At 36.0% G+C, this 18,650-nt stretch overlaps 1 protein-coding gene across 2 annotated transcripts in view; it reads right to left on the reverse strand.

The window, feature by feature from the left end:
* Positions 1-368: 368 nt before the first annotated feature.
* The window catches only part of ago1 (argonaute 1), a 30,804-nt gene continuing 12,522 nt past the window's right edge, over positions 369-18,650 (reverse strand). The window contains exons 12-22 of one of the 2 annotated variants that reach the window (XM_030973675.1): positions 18,484-18,606; positions 17,921-18,060; positions 17,225-17,409; positions 16,302-16,461; positions 15,681-15,771; positions 13,448-13,642; positions 12,674-12,808; positions 11,760-11,861; positions 10,704-10,918; positions 8,145-8,168; positions 369-4,251 (exon numbers count right to left, since the gene is read on the reverse strand). In XM_030973675.1, coding sequence (XP_030829535.1) covers positions 4,140-4,251; positions 8,145-8,168; positions 10,704-10,918; positions 11,760-11,861; positions 12,674-12,808; positions 13,448-13,642; positions 15,681-15,771; positions 16,302-16,461; positions 17,225-17,409; positions 17,921-18,060; positions 18,484-18,606 — 1,482 coding nt within the window. In that variant the 3' untranslated portion in view covers positions 369-4,139. 2 annotated transcript variants of the gene reach the window in all.

Here is an 18,650-nt window from a genome sequence, read left to right on the forward strand (position 1 = left end):
ATCTCTTCAACAAGGCTTTTGTAGCAGTGGGAACAAAGCTCCTATCAGAACAGGGCAATCTCACATATTAAAGCAAGGAGTATATGTAAAATAAAAAGTTAGGGTAACATGTGCTTGGCAAGCTACCCCCTCTACTCCTGCTAAATACATTATACTAGGAAATATTATGTCTCTCAAACTTTCCACTCTCAAACTATCATCGATCATTAGATAAATAATTTAAAATAAAGGTACTCATCCAATGAAGATGTTAGGCATCAAAGCACTTTATAATAAATCAACTCTACTAAAACTATATTCTCTATCTTCTATGCTTCCTTCTCCTCACTAGAGTGACTACAAATAGGCATATAATGGTGTCAACAAAATTCCACTTCAACATGATTACATCCCGTGTTTATTCCATTAGAAAATAAGACTATTTACAACAGCATGAAAGTGAGTTACCATTTACATATCAAAAAACAGCGTAGATTACAATTGTACAATTCTTTTTTTTTTGTGCAGTTTCATGTAGCTACCTGTGATCTTACAATACTTACTAATCTCTGAAAAACAGAAGTAGAATATTATTTCTCTTGTTAGTTACGTCGCTTGTGTGATGTACTGCATATATTTCAGTATACCTCACAATTTCAAACACACAAAGATGGTATAAAATACTCTGTGTTATGTACTGCTCATAATTACAGATTCTGAATTAACATGTACACTATACTAAACAGAGAGAATAAGGAAGAATAAGATCAAAGCTATCCAATCAAACCAGGAATCTCTTAGTGATTTGAGCAACCTAAAATGGTAACATACTTGCTACTTTATACAGCAGTGAATGCGCGTTCTAAAAAAAAAAAACATGAATATCTACGCTTGAAATGTTCTTAAGTATATAATAGCTTAAAATCAAGGTATAAAATATTGCTTTTTCAAAACAAAACGATGCATAACTTCACCCTTCAATGGCAAATTAAAAATTTGTGCTCTTTGTAATTGTGAAATGGACAGAGCGGCCAGCTAGATCTAAAGCAGTACGGTTCTTGCCTAAATAAATGTACAAGTGCATTGGTAGTCGTGACATGAATGGAAAAGTGGATTGGTAGAAGCGATACAAAATCTGATAATGCTTCTCGTTACAGCAGATGTGCAAATAGGATCGGCATGTTATATACATTTTGGTAAATGCATTGATTTGGTGAACTGTGTCAGTACAAAATGTACATGAAGAATCACATGGTACAAAGTCAACGTTCAATATCCATAAACTTGGACAAACCGCCTAGGTGGGTGGAATTAGTCCACCGACTTGGAAAGCCAATTGTCAACCTCTTAATTAATTCATAATTCTGTAACCAAATGAACAAGCAAAAAACTTGTGATTATGAAATCAAATATTCATTTTCATTTCATACCTTGATTATGTTGTATAATCATTTTGTTACAAAATTACAGAAATTTTACCAGAATAAAGAGGACAACACTTCGCACTCTAAACAGGGGACTATGTTAAACCAGGTCTAACTCGGTCTGCATTTATGAAAACAGGCAAATAGTAAAATTTGGAGTCTGAGCTAACAAGATCTTTACCAATACCTAGCACCTACATCATTAATTACCAAGCTAAATCATCTAGTGGAAAACGCAAACTCTAACCAATATTAATCCTGCAGTTATTTTCAAAGCTATAGGATATCTGAGAAATTTATAGATGGATAATATGAATCACTTTGTTTTGGATATCATCACTTCGACATTTTAGCACATGGCAGTATCATTTTACCGATTACAACCAGAATGAATGCTCAAAACACACAAATTGTGGAAAAGAAGAAAAAACAAACAAGATGGTCACACACATTACTGTATTTTGCACTAAATAAACTACATTCCAAACTAGTCCATCCATTATCATCTTACACTAGTAAAGGGAGATGAGTGGGTGGGAAAGAAGTATAAATTTGAAGAGGAGATTGAACATTATACAATTGAAGACATTTAGATACAAGTCTTACATTTATATTATCTATTAAAAGAAAAATACCTGGAAAACACCCGATTCAAGATAGCTGTCCACATAGCTTGTTTTTGTTCTCACGTTTTCATGCTTTAAGAGTATAAATGGAATAATTCAAGCTCATGACATAAAATGTGAAAATAACCATATTCAATATACTTGTGAAGGCTAACAGAATGAGGCGAACAATGTGTAAAGAAAAAAAAGGTACTTGAATTGGAAAAAGTCATGCATGTTGGAAACACTTTTCTCTTTTTTTCTTCTCTAAAACATGCGACTGAAAGAAAGTTACAGTAATTTGTGCTCGGCAAGTTCCATTTTAATGTTATTCAATGTTTGTGCCATTTCATGTATTGTATCAAAATATAAATCATCATAGCATGAATAAATTTCATGGTATGAAATTCATCCATTATTGACATAAATTGAGGATTTGCTATATTGCAAAAAGACAATACAGCAAACAGAAAGTGTTACCTTCATCCCATCTGCTTCTATACATAAAACTTCGGACTGCCAGGAAACAATAATCTATGTGATCTTAATTATTCAATACATTTCTGCATTTCTAATGAATATTGATCAGAATATAAGTATCATATCTCAAACATTTCTTTTTTTTAAAACCTGACACTACAATCCATGATACCATTTTTAATTCGCTATTCTGACCAACGATTACAACCGGGAGATATATGTTGCTTAATCTGACAGAGGTTCTGTACTAGTACCATTCTCACATAAAAAACACATTTCCACGATTAAAATTACACAAATAATGTCCCACGCTGAAGAAAAAACAATAAAAATACCATTTATGACACTTTGGGGCAAACATGTTTATATATACAAAAGGGTATTGAGCCTTACCGGTAGTCAGATGAGAATCAAAAAGAAATTAAACTTCTTAAATTCTCAACTTTATATCTGGGGGGCGTTTCACAAAACTTGTCATCAGTGACAAATGACAGTTTTTTGTTATAAGCTAGTGAAATCCTTGCTTCTGATTGGTCATCAGCAGATTTGTCACTGATTTATGTAGTTTGTCATTGAAAAAAGGCTTTGTGAAACAGGTCCCAGATGTTCAGCTGCTAAGGCCACTGACTGGATGAAAGCTAATCAACATTTTTTTTCTAAACTCATATTTGATGTTTCTTCTACTCGTAGAATTTCATTGGAAGATCAAAAGTTTGTTATTCAATGTCTTATTACAATAGTTTGTGCTTATTAGGATAATGAAAGCATTCAATGATTTGGGTTTAATATAACCATCACACACTATACAACGCCTTAGATTCCAAACTGTCAAATCCGATTCATAGTTATTTCTTGAGTAACAGTAATCATCAATCTGGCAAATTTCTGGTCCATTTTGGTCAGTGGTTGATATACTGCATTGAACACAAATTCAGCACTTCATAGATATTCCACAAGACATTAATTGTATGATGTTCACACATTTATGTGGACAACTACTCTATTAAAGGTAAGAGAGAGTGATGAAAAATAGATCGAGGAGAGAAATAGTATCTACATTAAATACATAATCATTACTATAACCATTATCAACACGCATTTTAACAAAGTTGTTATGTGACAATGAAATTAGTATCTTGATAAGCTCAATGATTTCAACTCATTCTCAAAATAAACACAATCCCACAATGATTGGAAGTTAAAATGCAAACCAATGGAAACTGTTTGTTGAGATGATGTTTTTTCCCCCGACTAATATATAAAAAAGATAATTCAATGATCTAGCAACAAGAACTTTCAATGCCTGAAATCATTTTACTACATGGCCATATCCTCTAAAAATGTCTTTCCGAAAGTTTGGTTTCCTTGAAATTAATTTCAAAGCTACCAATGGTTAAGATGTAAGCTCAAGGAGACAGCGGATAGAAAACTGAGCCAGTACGTTTTTCGTTACATGATCTTTTCTGTGATTTCCCATTAGATTTGTTGCAATGAATGACTGCTGGCAACCTTGATGTCACACTAATTCTTCGGTGCAGATATTTCCGGGCCAACTTTCTAGATGTTGCTCTTTTCCTTAGGTTATTATTCTCTGATTTCTTAACTTGACCATGGATTCTCTCTCTGACATCTGACCTCTGACCTTTGACACCTAAGCGAAGTACATGACCTTGAGTGTATCGTCATGAACCTTGATGGCAGCAGACATCTCCTTGGGGGTGCGTCCGTAGCCGTCACGTCCGTGGTGGCTTCCGTCTCCCCCACTGTTTGAGCAAAAGAAGAGGAATAACAATCGTTGTAATCACTGGGTGTGGCATGGAAAACAGGGGTGGTACTCTGAAAACTATATTTTTTAGAGAAAGAAAATATTAAGGCATTCAAAGCTGAGAAATATCAGCCCAAAGAGGGAAGGAGAAAAAAAAAGTTAAAAAAAAACAACAAGAGTTCAAACGACCGACCCATGTTTTGGCGCCTAAATAGCAATACAACATCTTCTTTTTTTTTAGGCCTTATAGGCAAGTTACTGGTTAATTTTTGCGCATGGCTGACTGCAATTGCGTATATGTAGTTCAGAGTGTTGTTTGTGCAAGCACAAATAATGAATGTTATTCTGAGCCATTTCAATGTGTTAATATGACAATAAACATACTTTTCACTAACATAGACGGTACCTTAGTTTCCAAAATACGACCCCAGAATTATAACATTAGAAAGTCCTCAGAACTTGCAACAAAATCCCATTTCCATTGTGACAGAGAGATAAACAAAGATACTATAGATCATGTTTATTTTGAATAGCAAAAAGGGGAAATAGGATGACAATCATTCAAACAAAAATTATGTCTAAATCTTATGTCCAAATGCTGGTTTTGCAACTCTACTTGAAAATGACTAATAGCAATGGTATAACTACAGGAACTAAGCTAGCAACTTCACAATGGATTCAAAACAAAGAATTATAAACATGTAGCAAACAGTATTAAAGAAGAAGATGTATCAAAGAGCCTGTAATAAAGATTCTATGATACATACTCTGGCGAAAAAAAAATTGGCAGTAAATTGCCTAGTGCCTACACTGTCCACATTCCTAACTTCAAACTGGGACTAAAACTAACCCTGAATAAAACCTAAACTTTAAATAAAACCTGATTTTACTACTAACCTTAACGCTGTTCCTCTTAACAAAATAATGCTGTGAGCAAACGTCACCCAGGGCTTTAATTAATCCAAGGCCACCAAGGCCATGGTCTTAGATGCCCCTCTCATTGGCCTTAGAGATTTGTTGTGTCCTTTCCAATTCTTCCTATTTGTGCTGTAATATAGGAATGTGCCCTACAGAAAAGTGGCCTTGTCCTAAAAATATTGAAATTTAAGGCCTGGTCACCATAGTCCTACTTTCAACAATGGACCGAACACTATACTTTAGGCTAACGCTAACCTAAACTAAAATTTCCAATGGTAACACTAAACATGACCCTCTATCTCTGGCAATATATAGCAAACGATGAATGTTGCTGGAGAATATATAAGATTGGTAAATGTTGCTGAGAATGTGCCAGATTGGTCTATGTTGCTGGAAAATGTGTTCAGAAAAACCTAACAGATTGTCCCATTTCATACACAAGCATCCTGACCCCACACCTTCATGTACCAGTATACGCATTACAGGGAATGCTGATCATTAACCATACTACTATGGTTAGCTAGCCATGATAAGACATGATAGTAAATATTAAAGTACCACATATTTCTCCAATAAAGATCATCGATTCAGTCATTCCCATTTAAATTTAACTTTCATCCCATAAAAAAAGAGTTGGTCTTCAATAACATACAAGCCTATTGAAGTCAAGATTGGTTACTTTCTTGTACATTGCCACTTTCTGATTTTAACCTCACCACCGATCCTAAAATTGCACTCCCTACAATATCATGCCCCCCCCCCCCCCCTATACTACACACATACTTTGGTCTGGATTAATTAAACCTAAACTAGAGCACCAAACTCGATGTGAATAAAGGGGAAATCTTTTTTTATAAAGAGAAAACCCTTGTTAGAAAGCTTAAACTCAGCATGGGTTTAACTTCATATAGAATACGAACTTACAGATTCAAATTCCTGTTTTCAAACATCACATTGCATGTAATGGTACGTTGCCAGAAATAAATAAATTTCAAAGAACCCGTCCTATATATATATATATATATATATATATTTCTGTCTACACATCAAACACCATAAACTATACTACCAAGAGAAAGAAAATATATATTAAATGCAAATGTAACTGTAAATGTTCTACAATTAGTGTACTATGGTTCTAGCTCTATTTCTACTCATCTACTTCTCTAACAATGAGTACATGATAAGACACAGCAACATGAAGTAAGTGAAATAAGGCTGTAAATATCAGATAGGAAAAGCCAACAGGAAATCCTTGGAAGTTTTAGAAGAGAAAAGGACAACAACTTGACCTGTTATCAAGTAGTAATGAATATTCCACACATATTATTCCAAACACATAGGTACATGTAAATAAGGGCTCTAGTAAATGGACATGTTAAGTTCATCAATTTTTTTTCGGCTGCTCAGGAAATAAATGCAAACTATTTGGGCTTTCTGGCTCATCATAAGCATAGGTGAAAGACGAGTCTACATGTCTCTCTGTTTCAAGAAGAAAATACAACTTTTTCAAAATAAACTTGCATTTTTCTTTTCTTTTTCCTTTAACCCTTTCCAAAGGTAGCCAATGCAACAATGGAATTGATATATTGCGTCAAGAATAATAATGAGTTTTTTCATAAATTAGTGATGCATTGGTACAACTGTTTTGTTACAAATGCATTGTTACACATGTGAAATATTACTGCCTAATTCAACAATGAATCAATGGACCATTTTTGAAAACTGTTTAAAATTGTTCATAAAGTTTATGAAAGAGAAAGGGGTTACAAAGCATGAGAAAGCCAACAAAAAGTAACAAAATGCTACCAATACTGGAAGTACTACTAAGTAACCTAATGGGAATGTATTAATAATAACACAATTAACTTTGTAAAAAAAGACATGTTTAAAATCTAATCGAGATAATTATGTTTAAATAGTTCTTCATGTAGTGTAAGACTTCTTCATGTCAATCCTTTTCAGACCCATGTATCTTCTATTTAATTTGATCATCCCTATATTCCTCCAAATTTGTGCAGACCCTGTGTCTCTTTATCCTTCCAAACAATTCAAAGTATATTCATGACACAAATACTTATTTGGTTCATCTCTTTATTTGATTTATCTATATTCCAAGCTCTTTTGTCCAACAACCTGATGTTCCACCACCTGGCAATTTTAAAACATTCTGTATCGGACATTCTAAATGCTTTTGGTCCACGACATATATGGTTGTAAAACACATTTCTTTATCCCATGTACCAGGGGACATAATTTCTATTATTAGAGGATGATAGCGCCTGAACAGATCTTAAAAACCATACAAGAATATCCTTATAACACGTTACATATATACAGTTGACAACTAAATTATTCATACCTCTACCAAATTTTTCAATTGTTTATGTATGTAAAGATATGATTTTTCCTGATTCAATGTCTGGAGAATATGACATTTTAAAGCTTACATCTAAAAGTATTCAACAAAGGCCCTAAATCAGCCAGTATACCTTTGATTTTAGATACGAAAAACACAAAAAACATTAAATTTACAAGGGGTATGAATAATTGAGTTGTTAACTGTATACCCGGTATATATTTATATATTTTTCAGAGCATGTTTCTGTGTTTTAAAAGAGCTCTCTACAAATTGTCCTGAGCTATATGTACATGTATATTGCTCTCTGCTCTATATCCCCCCACTCCTTTGAAAATCACAACGCTTCAAAAGATTGTCCAAAAAAAATCATACTTGTGAGAAAGGTTAGAGTTGTTATAAAATGAGAACAAGCCAAGATGCAAATGATATGAAAACACATCAACATAAATAACAGTGCAATGGTATGGAAAAAACAAGCATTAATCCAACTGTACGGAATATACATGTATGAGATGAATATTAGCTTTAAAAAATGAAAGGTTAGTTTGAAATGAGAGGGTGGAGCACCATTGATCAAACGTGAGGAAACAAGCAATATTTTATGCACTCACTTGCTGTTTGCACTGGATATGACACTGCAGGAAGTAAAACATAAAATTCAGTCAAAATGAAATCAAGGGAGAGGGGGAAATAGTTTTATGTCATTTCGGAAATCAACCCATTAAAAGGAAATCCAACCTTAAAGTTGCTCATGCGTGGGTATATAGAGGGCAGCATACTACCTGTTGGCTCAGTGTTATGAAGCGGTCGCCAAGTTGCCTACTTCATGAACGACTACCGGTATATACCCACACATGAACATCTTTAATAGCAAGTTGCTCTGAAGGAGAGCACAAAAATCAGTGAAGTAGAATGGTGAAACCGGATTAAATTGGACAAAGTAATATAAGTGGTACAAATTTTTGAAAGTTGTAATGGAAAAGGGTATTTTTTTAATTGGTAAATTAGTAATGTTGATGTGACGTAAATGTAGACAACTTTTTCATTTGTTTCAACATAAAAATGAATTAATTTTTAATCCAAAATTTACAACTATGCAGGACCTTTTTTTTAAATGTACTCTAATACCAAAGTTATCCCAAAACATGTCACAGTCAAATGGATAATTTACCAAATTGAAATTTCCCACATGTATAGTGATTACTATACAACTTTTAAAAACCCCTCATAACTCTCTTACTGTTTGTCCAATTTCATTCAAAATTTCACCAATCTGTTTCTCTGATTTTTGGGCATTCACCCAAGTCAACTTTTGAGAGAGGTTGGATTGCCCTTTAAAGATTACTTCACCGTCATTCTACATGCATTTCAATTAGATTTGAAACCTAAAACTCGTCTGCTTAGTTATTTGCTTCAATCAAATACTTATCCACTATTTAATCAGAGCAAAGATCGTAAGTCAACGACTGTTCCTAAAACCCTCCTCTTTGTATCTTGCTCAATGCAAGGCAATATCCATAATTTTCTATGAATCCATCATTTGAGCTTTCTACCACTTCTAGAGTTTCTCACACTTGTCTTTGATCAACCTGACAAGTATTTCTTGGAGTGGAATTGGCATTTATAACTAAATAGAGGCTTTATCAGAGAGAGGCTTGGGGGGGGGGGGGCAGTTTGTGGCTTCAGGGTTGTTTGCTTAATTGGTCTGCTTTTTTTTTTACACATACCTTTTACATGGGAGATGATGAACAGATTGGGAGTTTGGAAAACGGTTAGCCGAAAATCATGCAGATAATATAAAGAGTACTTTCAGTGAAAAGGGTGGCTCAGTATGCAAATTACTAATGACAACCATGGAATCCCCTTTGGCAAATATTCTCAAATTTTAGCCACATATCAAACAGCCTACATTGTACCCCACTGACTAGTCACATAGATTTTGTTTCATCCATCGAATAACTCCTTTAGAGTTATGAAGGATTTTAATAGGTATTTATTTTTTCATGTTCAACTGGGAATATTATTTGGCACTGATATTCTGAAATAAGATGTATAGCATCAATCATGGCAAAAGGGAACTTTTGTAAGTATTCAAAACAGGGGAAAATGCAAGAAAGTCATTAAGGATTTTAAAATTAATTAAAAAATACCATAACATCTTAATCACACATAAAGTTTCACAGATTTCATACCTGCACTCTTGATTAGCCCAATCAGAAAATGTTGACAATACATAGGTAATGACAAGGGGCCCCTCCCTCTACCCCCCCCCCCCTCCTCCTCCCCTACGTTCCTCTTAATGCTTGTTTCTTGATGCTGAAGCAAGGAGCAGGGTGTTTTGGGAGTAATGGAGATTCATAGCTAGCTGCTCAATAATAGACAGTGGTTTCTTTCAAAATTATTACTTTTGATGGGAGCATTTTACTCACTTACACAAGCTTTAATTTGCTTTCTGTTTTTTAAAAGTACATTTTTCATAGAAATCACATGCACAATGGTATGATTCAAATCAAAATCAACAAAAATTGAATTAAACATGACATATTATATCATGCAAATTGATCATCTTCTGAACATCTATAACTGTGATCTTTAGGTATGGACCTAAGCTATGATTTTAAATGGGAAAAATTTGTATCTGAAATCCAAATGAACTTCTAAAGATGACTTTAATTCCAATATATTGTAAAATTTCATCAATCTTATATTTAATTACAACCATACAAAACAACAACAAGAAAATCTGAATATATGACTTGGAAATTTGGTGGTTGCTTGTTCTGAAATCAAAACTACTTGCTAAACATACAAGTACATTTGTAATCCCAAAGCAAATTATACTTCAGATATCGAGCTATACTCAATAATTTTTGGTTTGGTTATCTATATAGCAATGAACCATAGCCTTAGCCTAAAATTACATATAAAATGAATCAATAGCTTTCATGAAGATACGCTCTGGATTCTTCTTTTGCATTTTTCCTGTATATTTGTTTGAAATCATTAAACTACCATGGATTTCACTTCGATACACTGATTTGATTTCGCTGGGGTTTGACGATATTAAAGCAACAAGCCTAGATTGATATTCAGAAGGTGATCAACTCAACGCAGCCAAATCGCATGCATGAGTTTGACATGCGGCATGGAAGCAGCACTATGCACCCTACCTGTCATGGTCATATCTATCGTGGTCCTTCTCTACCAGATGGTATCTGGCACGGAAGGCCACCAGGTGGGCGTAGTAGGCGGGGGCGGGGATGGACACGCTACGGGTGCAGCGTACGTAGGTGTGGCACAGCTGGTAGGTTAGACACTGGAGTTCGTCAGCCTTGAAACCGTTGTCGTCCCAGAGGACGTGGTAGTGAGAGGGACGACTGGTGCCCTGGAGAGAAGAAAGAAAGAATGTTGGACTCTGCAAGATCTCTTAAAGATACAGACCAGTTATGGTCATGCGATTGCATTGTGAAAGAAACGTTGTGAAATCGATCAGAAAAGGTTGATCATCTAGCATAGATGTACTGCAAGGTTCTGGAATCATCAAAATAATAAAAAATTTGGCCCAGTCTTCATAAAGTTACAAGCACTGTACACAGAAAGATGTACATGGGACTACGCACACATGCATTTTTATCTCTCACACACCAATAGATAAAGTAATTTACCAAATTTATCAATTAGTAGGCGGTTTCCCGGCAAAATTTGTATCATCATGTATTATTCAAAACATGTTCTTTCACATGATTGGTAATAAGAGCTTCCATTTCATTTTTTGAAATTGGGGCGTTTCCAATACTGGTCTTTACCTTTAACAATCCAGGGATGGATCAGATACTGTTTCAAATTCCTCAAGTCATTTCTATCTTTAAAGAAGCAGTTTTCCTTGTAACAACACAAAATTCTGAATCCATGTTATGTATATTGTGCAAAATATTCTCTGGTGCACGATGTGCCGAACTGCTACCTTTAAAGAACAATAGTTTACTACATGCAGCTCTATTATCATGAGTACTTGGTACATCAAATATTCAAAAGATCCCTTCAAGAGAAGGTTTAGTTCTTGAAAGGGTGAAAACAATTTATGAGCTTTCACATACTTTATACATATTCCTATGCAGAACAATACAGGAAAAGAATTGCACTTGAAAATTCCACCATATTGTTATTGTAACCAGAAATAGTTTAGAATTGTAGACGAAACTATCATGGCCCTGGGACTGCCGTACCTGAATACCAGCGTGACTGCACAGGTAGAAGTCATATTCTAGAGGATGGGTGATGCCGCTGTCTACTGTAGTACCTGCTGGGATGTTACCACTCCTTCCAATCTATAGAGAGATTAAAGACAACAACAATGAGACATACAAAAACAGAGAGAGAGAGAGAGAAACAGAGAGAGAGTGAGAGAGAGAGAGAGAGGGGAAGAGGAAGAGTTTGGGGGAGAGACATATAGAAAGAGAGTGAAAGGGGAGGAATTATAGAGAAGTGAGATCTTTTCTTTTATCTACCTTCCATCTTCCATCTTTCATCCATGATATAATACCTTGATTTATTTCTATGTAAAGAACAATGCAATACCATCACTCAGGTCCACGGTTTGAGTCCCAACGTGGCACTGATTTCCTTTGGTAAGACATTAATCTACATTTGCCACACTCAACCCAGGTGAGGTAAATGGGTACCTGGTAGGATTATTCCTTGAAAGGCACTGTGCACTGTTAACGGGTGCTGAAGCTAAAGCTAGGCACTAATGTCCTTTAGCAAGTCATTAATCTACATTTGCCAGACTCGACCCAGGTGAAGTAAATGGGCGGGTACCTGGCAGGGATTCATTCCTTGAAATGCTAGAGCACCGTAATGGCAGCCTTGCTAAAGCCGGGGTAATAATCGCAGAGCAAGTCTGACAGACATTAGCGCTATACAAAAACCTACTATTATTATCATATTGACTCACTCAAGACTTATATCATCAACCCTTAATGCTATTATTCCACCTATCTATCTATCCCTCAACCTTTCCACTTTCTTATTCTCTTCTATTTGCAATTTAGATGTATACGTCACTAAACATTGTATCATTCCTATCCTTTCTTCCATCCCTCCCTCAATCCATCCATCCATCCCTTATCTTTCCACTTACCTGTTCTCTTCTCTCAGCACAGAAGAGCCTGGTATGATGTCTCTTCTGCACCACAATGAACGTGATACCAGGCTCGTAACCTTCCTCCAGTGACCTGCAGGCATCTCTGATAGCGTTCATCTCATTGGCTAGAACCTAAAATAAAAGTGACGTTATATTTTAAAATGACAAGTACAGTCAAACCTACTAAAGAAACCCCAACTGAGTCATTCTTTAATAGTCACATGTGTAACATTTCATAGAAAGTTTTTGACATGAACTTAACAGCATTTCATCATTATCTCCCACTTTGAAGTTCTAAATAATGATATTGCCCTCCACAGACTTAGAGTAATTTGTTCAATGAGCATATATCAAAGAACCCCCCCCCCCCCATGTGTAGAAGGAAAGATAACAAGACAATTTTTAACTAACCCCCCCCCCCCCCCCCCCCCCAAAAAAAAAAAAAAAAAAAAAAAATTTGTATCTCTTGAACTTCATTTCTCACTGAAAACTCTAGTAAAATAAACCTGCAAACAAAGACCACCTGCCTGAAAAGGCAATTTTTTTGGTTTCCATTACAATAATATTCGGCATGTACACAAATGGACATTCATTTATTAGATAACCGTAGCGAAATGAAATAACTCTTATTGCCTGTCATTTCATTTACAAGCAATGTAATGCTGCTGTATTTTTTTAACGGTGGTTTATCACGTCAAGTTTTAATTCGCTTTTTGGTTGCAAAGTCAGACCTATGCATGGCGCAGTGCGGCAGTCTAGTCCGATACTCACCTGTAAGAATTGACCTTCGCTGACCCCATCCCTGTACATGATGATCCTGGCTGGCTTGTACCTGGTCGACTTGTAGAACTCAACGAGCAGCTCCTTGACCATGGCCTGCAGGTCCTGGATGATCTCGACACGGTGAGTCTGAATGCGGACACTTGCGCAGTAACGGCTAGGATGGCCGTCCATACTTCCCACAACCTGTTGTGTCCAGAGAGGAAAATGCTTAACTTTGTGGCTATATGGCCAGGGGGGTGTTTCACAAAGATTCTAAGTCGAACTTAACTCTAAGTTGGACTTAAAAATGATGGAGAGCCATTTGTGGCCTTAAAATGAAATATATTAAAAAGCAAAATTTGAAGTATTTTAGACTTTTCATAAATTCCACATCAAGAACATGAAATCTCCTATAATAATAGAAAATATAAATGATTCAAATCAACATTTTATGCCTTTTAAAATAACTTTTACAAAATATTTTCACAGCTTTCCATGATTTTAAATTCAACTTAGAGATAAGTACAACTTAGGATCTTTGTGAAACACCCCCTGGACTATGTAAAATATTGGTAAACCTAAAAAGCAATTTGTCTAAAATTTGTCAAATTGATCAGCTCTGATTGGATGACGAGCATCGACAGTAATCCTAAATCTATGCTGCTGCTGTGCTTTTTCCTTCTTATCCTAACGGGGTAAGACACATCATTACTATAGGGGTATAACAATCTATATCCTTGCAATACTGTTTATGTATTGCCTGTCATATCCAAACTGAATTTTAGTAAAAGAACTTTCTGAGATAAAATCTACAGAGCTCCAAAAGGTTAACAGGACTGATTCATGCTCATTTTCTCACCGACCCAAAACAATAATAAAAAGATAAAATAAAACAGAGAGGATAAATCTTAACACTTAACAAAGCCATGCTCGTCTAATAATTTTGTGCCGTTAGCGAATTCACTGATTTGGTCTTCCACTTGCTGCCAATGGTAGTGGTCATTACTTTGCTAAATCTACTTTTGTATTAATGCATGATTGGCTAATTTTGTGATTTAAAGTAAAATAAAGTATGAAATAAGCAACAACCAAAAAATGCAGTTTTGAAGTAAGTGTGTTTCTGCGTTGTATGTTTGGGTCCCTGAGAAAGGGAGGGTGGATAAGGGTTAAAATAGACTTAAATCCATATTCAAACTCATAAGGGGGGATTAAGAGACTGTCAGTGAGAGTAAGAGAGAGAGAGAGAGAGAGAGAGAGAGTAAAATAGAAATAGAGAGATAGAGAGGAGAATATTAGATCATGAGAAAGAGAATACACGATGAGAGAGCAACAAACACAAAAATAGACAACACACAAAATATTTTAAATATTTTAAACCAAATTGTTTTAAAGAGAAACACAGCAACATAAGAGACAATCCTAGAGAAAAAGTACATACACAGATATGTATATACAGAAAGAAAAAGATAGAGACAGACAGAGACATCAACACGATGAGAGATGGAGAAATACAGTCACCCAAACACTCATACACACAACCCTGCCTCAGCAGAAATCAGAAAGGGAGGGAAAGAGAGAAAGATGGACAGAGGGAGAAAGTGTGTGAAAGAGAGACAATCACAAACACAGATATTAAATAGAGATAGAGACATTCACTTAAAAACAGCAGGATAGAGAGAAAGACAGAGAAACAACATGCACAGAAACATACCCACACATCACAGGGAGTAAGAAGAAACAGGGACAGATGGACAGAGCGAGAGAGTGACAAAAAGAGAGACATACACTTAAACGAGCACACACCTGCATATGTATACAAGAGAAAGAGAGAGAGAGAGAGAGAGAGAGAGAGAGAGATATATTTATGAACACACAATGAGACAAAGAGAAAACAAAGACATTCTCATAAACACATCCACACATTCACCCACCCTCCACACACAGAGAGAACAAGCAAAATAAAAGATTGATGAGATGTTAATAAGAATATGTCCCCAATGTGCAGCTGTGTAAGGAGTAGGTTAGACTCAAATAAACGCACACAGATGACTTACAGCCGCGATAGAAGGTTTCTTATCATCACCGGCTGGGGGATGCGTAACGTCAGCTCCGCAAAAGATGACAGGCTCGCTAAATATGCGGGGTCTGAGTTTTGAGATAAAATGGGAGGTTCGTGGATGGGATTGGAACAAACAAAAATGGGCATGATGCATACAAAATATACCATATACCAATAACTTACAGCGGCGATAGACGGTTTTGAATTGTCTCCTGCCGGCGGGTGCGTAATGTCGGCTCCCATAAATACGACTGGTGCTCCAAAGATGCGCGGCCTGGACAGACATTTTCACGAGAAATATCGGGAAAGCAGAGCAAAGAGTTTGCCAGTAGTGAGCTGAATATGCAAACCATTCTCATCTACACTTTCATTTCATTAAGTATACACAATTTAAAAGAAATAGTAACTATATAGTTATAGATGTACTAGCTAAACTTAATAACGATTCTGAGAATTGAATACCTGACATGTGAAACTTTAAGACCTCTACTTTCAACAGGAGTATCTACATGCATATGAAATAGTTTTCATTTACCAAGATATTAAATATATTAAAAAGTGCTAGAATGAACAAATAGATTAATTAAACAATATTTGAAATGATCATACTTCCAGTTAAATGTCAGTTTGCTTTCAAAACAGGTTTGCATCTCATAAGCCCTCAAAACCTTAGAAACAATATAAGGAAATGAAACAAACATGCTTGTTAATCAAAATCCAAATCATACCAATGCTATTTGGAATCAATCTGAAATATTGCTCTCTTTTGGAGAAGATTTGTGAGTTGCTCCTTCTGTCGCTTACCTGATGTTAGGGGCCAGGATGTTGTTGACTCCTCCCAGCTTGACGTTGATCTTGAGGCAGAGATTGGAGAGGGTTTGTGCCGTGGTTCTGTTCACATTCTTGACCTGTACACACTGTGTGGCTATACCCAGCAGAGTGTCACCAACTCGCTTCACTTCAGCTGTGGAAAAGACCGAAAGAATATTATCAGGAAGGATGCCATGATTCAATTTTTTGGAGGTTTTGATGGTGGGTTAAATCCAATGTGCAGTTTTGGTACGACCCTTACACTTTTAGGTAAAATTTCTTTGATTTGAGTGGATTTTAGATAGTAAATAGCAAGATAATAGGAATTTGATGCACCTAACATGAGCAGTATCTGCCCTCCTGATGTATTTGCGATGGCTCCCCAGGCCCTCATTTCTTTTCAGGGTAAAGCTTGGTAAAAGTTGCTGAATAAGTAGCCAAAGGAAACAAACTTCCCAGTATCATCAGTACTGTTTGTTGTAAACTTAAAAACAAAATTATAATTTTTTGCATTGTATCTGTGATTTGAACCAGAAATGAATAATCAAGGGTCATGTGATCCAAAGGTCATGAGATCGAAGGTCAGGTGACAATTTAATTCAAAAAGGTTTATTGAAACATGACTGGCAGTACATAGACTGACTTGTGCATGCTTGACAGCAAATTAAAACACAACATTGATACAAATTGCATCAGCAATATAATGCATGTAAAATGGAGTGTAAAAAACTATACAAGATAATGTACATTAAAAAGGTTTTAAAAATGCATTACTATCGCATTTACAAGTACAGTCAAACATGCTTTAGCGACCTGGATATAATGACAACATTTTCATGTTTTCCTTGAGCCATCTTTATATACAGGTTTCGCTGTAAAAGGCAATTCCCTTCTGACTTGCTTCACACACTACTCACCATAGACGGGTGTCTTGCCCGGCAGAACGACGATGATGAGCTGGAGTTTGGGCCACATCTTCTTGAGGTGCCTGAACATGGGTTCCACCTGATCGGCGCCCACGGCGTACTTGCAGAAGCACGGTTGCCACTTGATAGGCATGCCGGCGTCATTGGAGATCTTCTGAAGCTGGAGTGTGAAATTCCTAAAAACACACCACAGACAAAAGAAGCATCAAGTTATGAACAGGGCCCTGTCGTATAAACTTTGCGATTGATCATTGATATCACTCACAAGTATTTAACAAAGAGATAATAGATTGCTTGGAGGTTGGAGGACTTGCGATTAGTTCAGATGAATTGCAATTCTCTGTGTGGGGATCCCCTTTTTCACCGAAACAATTTGTGACCTATTTACTTGCACACTGCTTCACACATTACCACCATAACAGCGGTATCATGGCCTTTCGGAAGCAATACATTTCAGTTCAGTTCAGTTTTGTCTTAATTTTCATTCTTCATAAAAACAGCATACGTATTATATATAAACAACCAAGCATCATCAATAGAAAACAATACAGAGCAATTAGACAAAACAAATTATGAAAATGAGGGGTCAACAAAAAAAAGCAAATAGCCTTATAGTACGTTGAGCCCAAATTCAACATTCATGCCCTGAATAAACCAAAATCAAAATGGGAATGGGTAGGCACTTACCTGAGAGCTTCTTCCCTGCATTGATGCTGGGGTGCAAAGCAGGCAATGGCCCACACTTCAATCTCAACACCAAAGTGGAACTGTTTGCCTCTCATATCCCACACACCCTGGTTAGGGATGGCTTGCTGGGGCTTGTTTAGCTGCAAAGACATAAATTTCAGTGAGTATGAGTGAATATATAATTTTACTAAACAGGTTTCTTTCAATAAATTTCTTTTCAAAATATCAGTAAGGTTTCCAGCTAAATAACGTGTTAAGCTTTTGCTTGCTGCAAGCCTCTTCAGAAGTGAGGCACTTGATTATTGGAATTGTGAGGAATACAAAATGGGAGAAAGAGCCTAAAGCACACTCAAATTTTCCACTATTTAGTCCCTTGTCTATTTCTCTGACTTTTCAGATTATGCTCAGGTAAAAACCATGTAAAAGCCTTCATGACTTTAGATGACTCAAGTTCAGATAGAATTGATCAGAGGGCCTGAAAATAATCTAGATGAGCTACAAAAAACCCAAATTATGGCCTGAAAACTGGCATCCCTGGTTTATGTTGTTCATGTTTTCCTTACCTTTCCTCCATATTGGATCTTCGGAGCAGGTAGAACTCTTCCTTCAATGGTGACCATCTCATTACTAATACTCAAGCCAAACTGCCTTACATACTGGTCATTGTTGAAGTCAGCTTTATGTACCTGCACAAAACAAAATAAATGAAGTACAATTTCAGAATTTAAAG

The sequence above is a fragment of the Strongylocentrotus purpuratus genome, unplaced genomic scaffold (genome assembly GCF_000002235.5).
Source record: "Strongylocentrotus purpuratus isolate Spur 01 unplaced genomic scaffold, Spur_5.0 spur5_scaffold_7, whole genome shotgun sequence".
Taxonomy (NCBI): domain Eukaryota; kingdom Metazoa; phylum Echinodermata; class Echinoidea; order Camarodonta; family Strongylocentrotidae; genus Strongylocentrotus; species Strongylocentrotus purpuratus.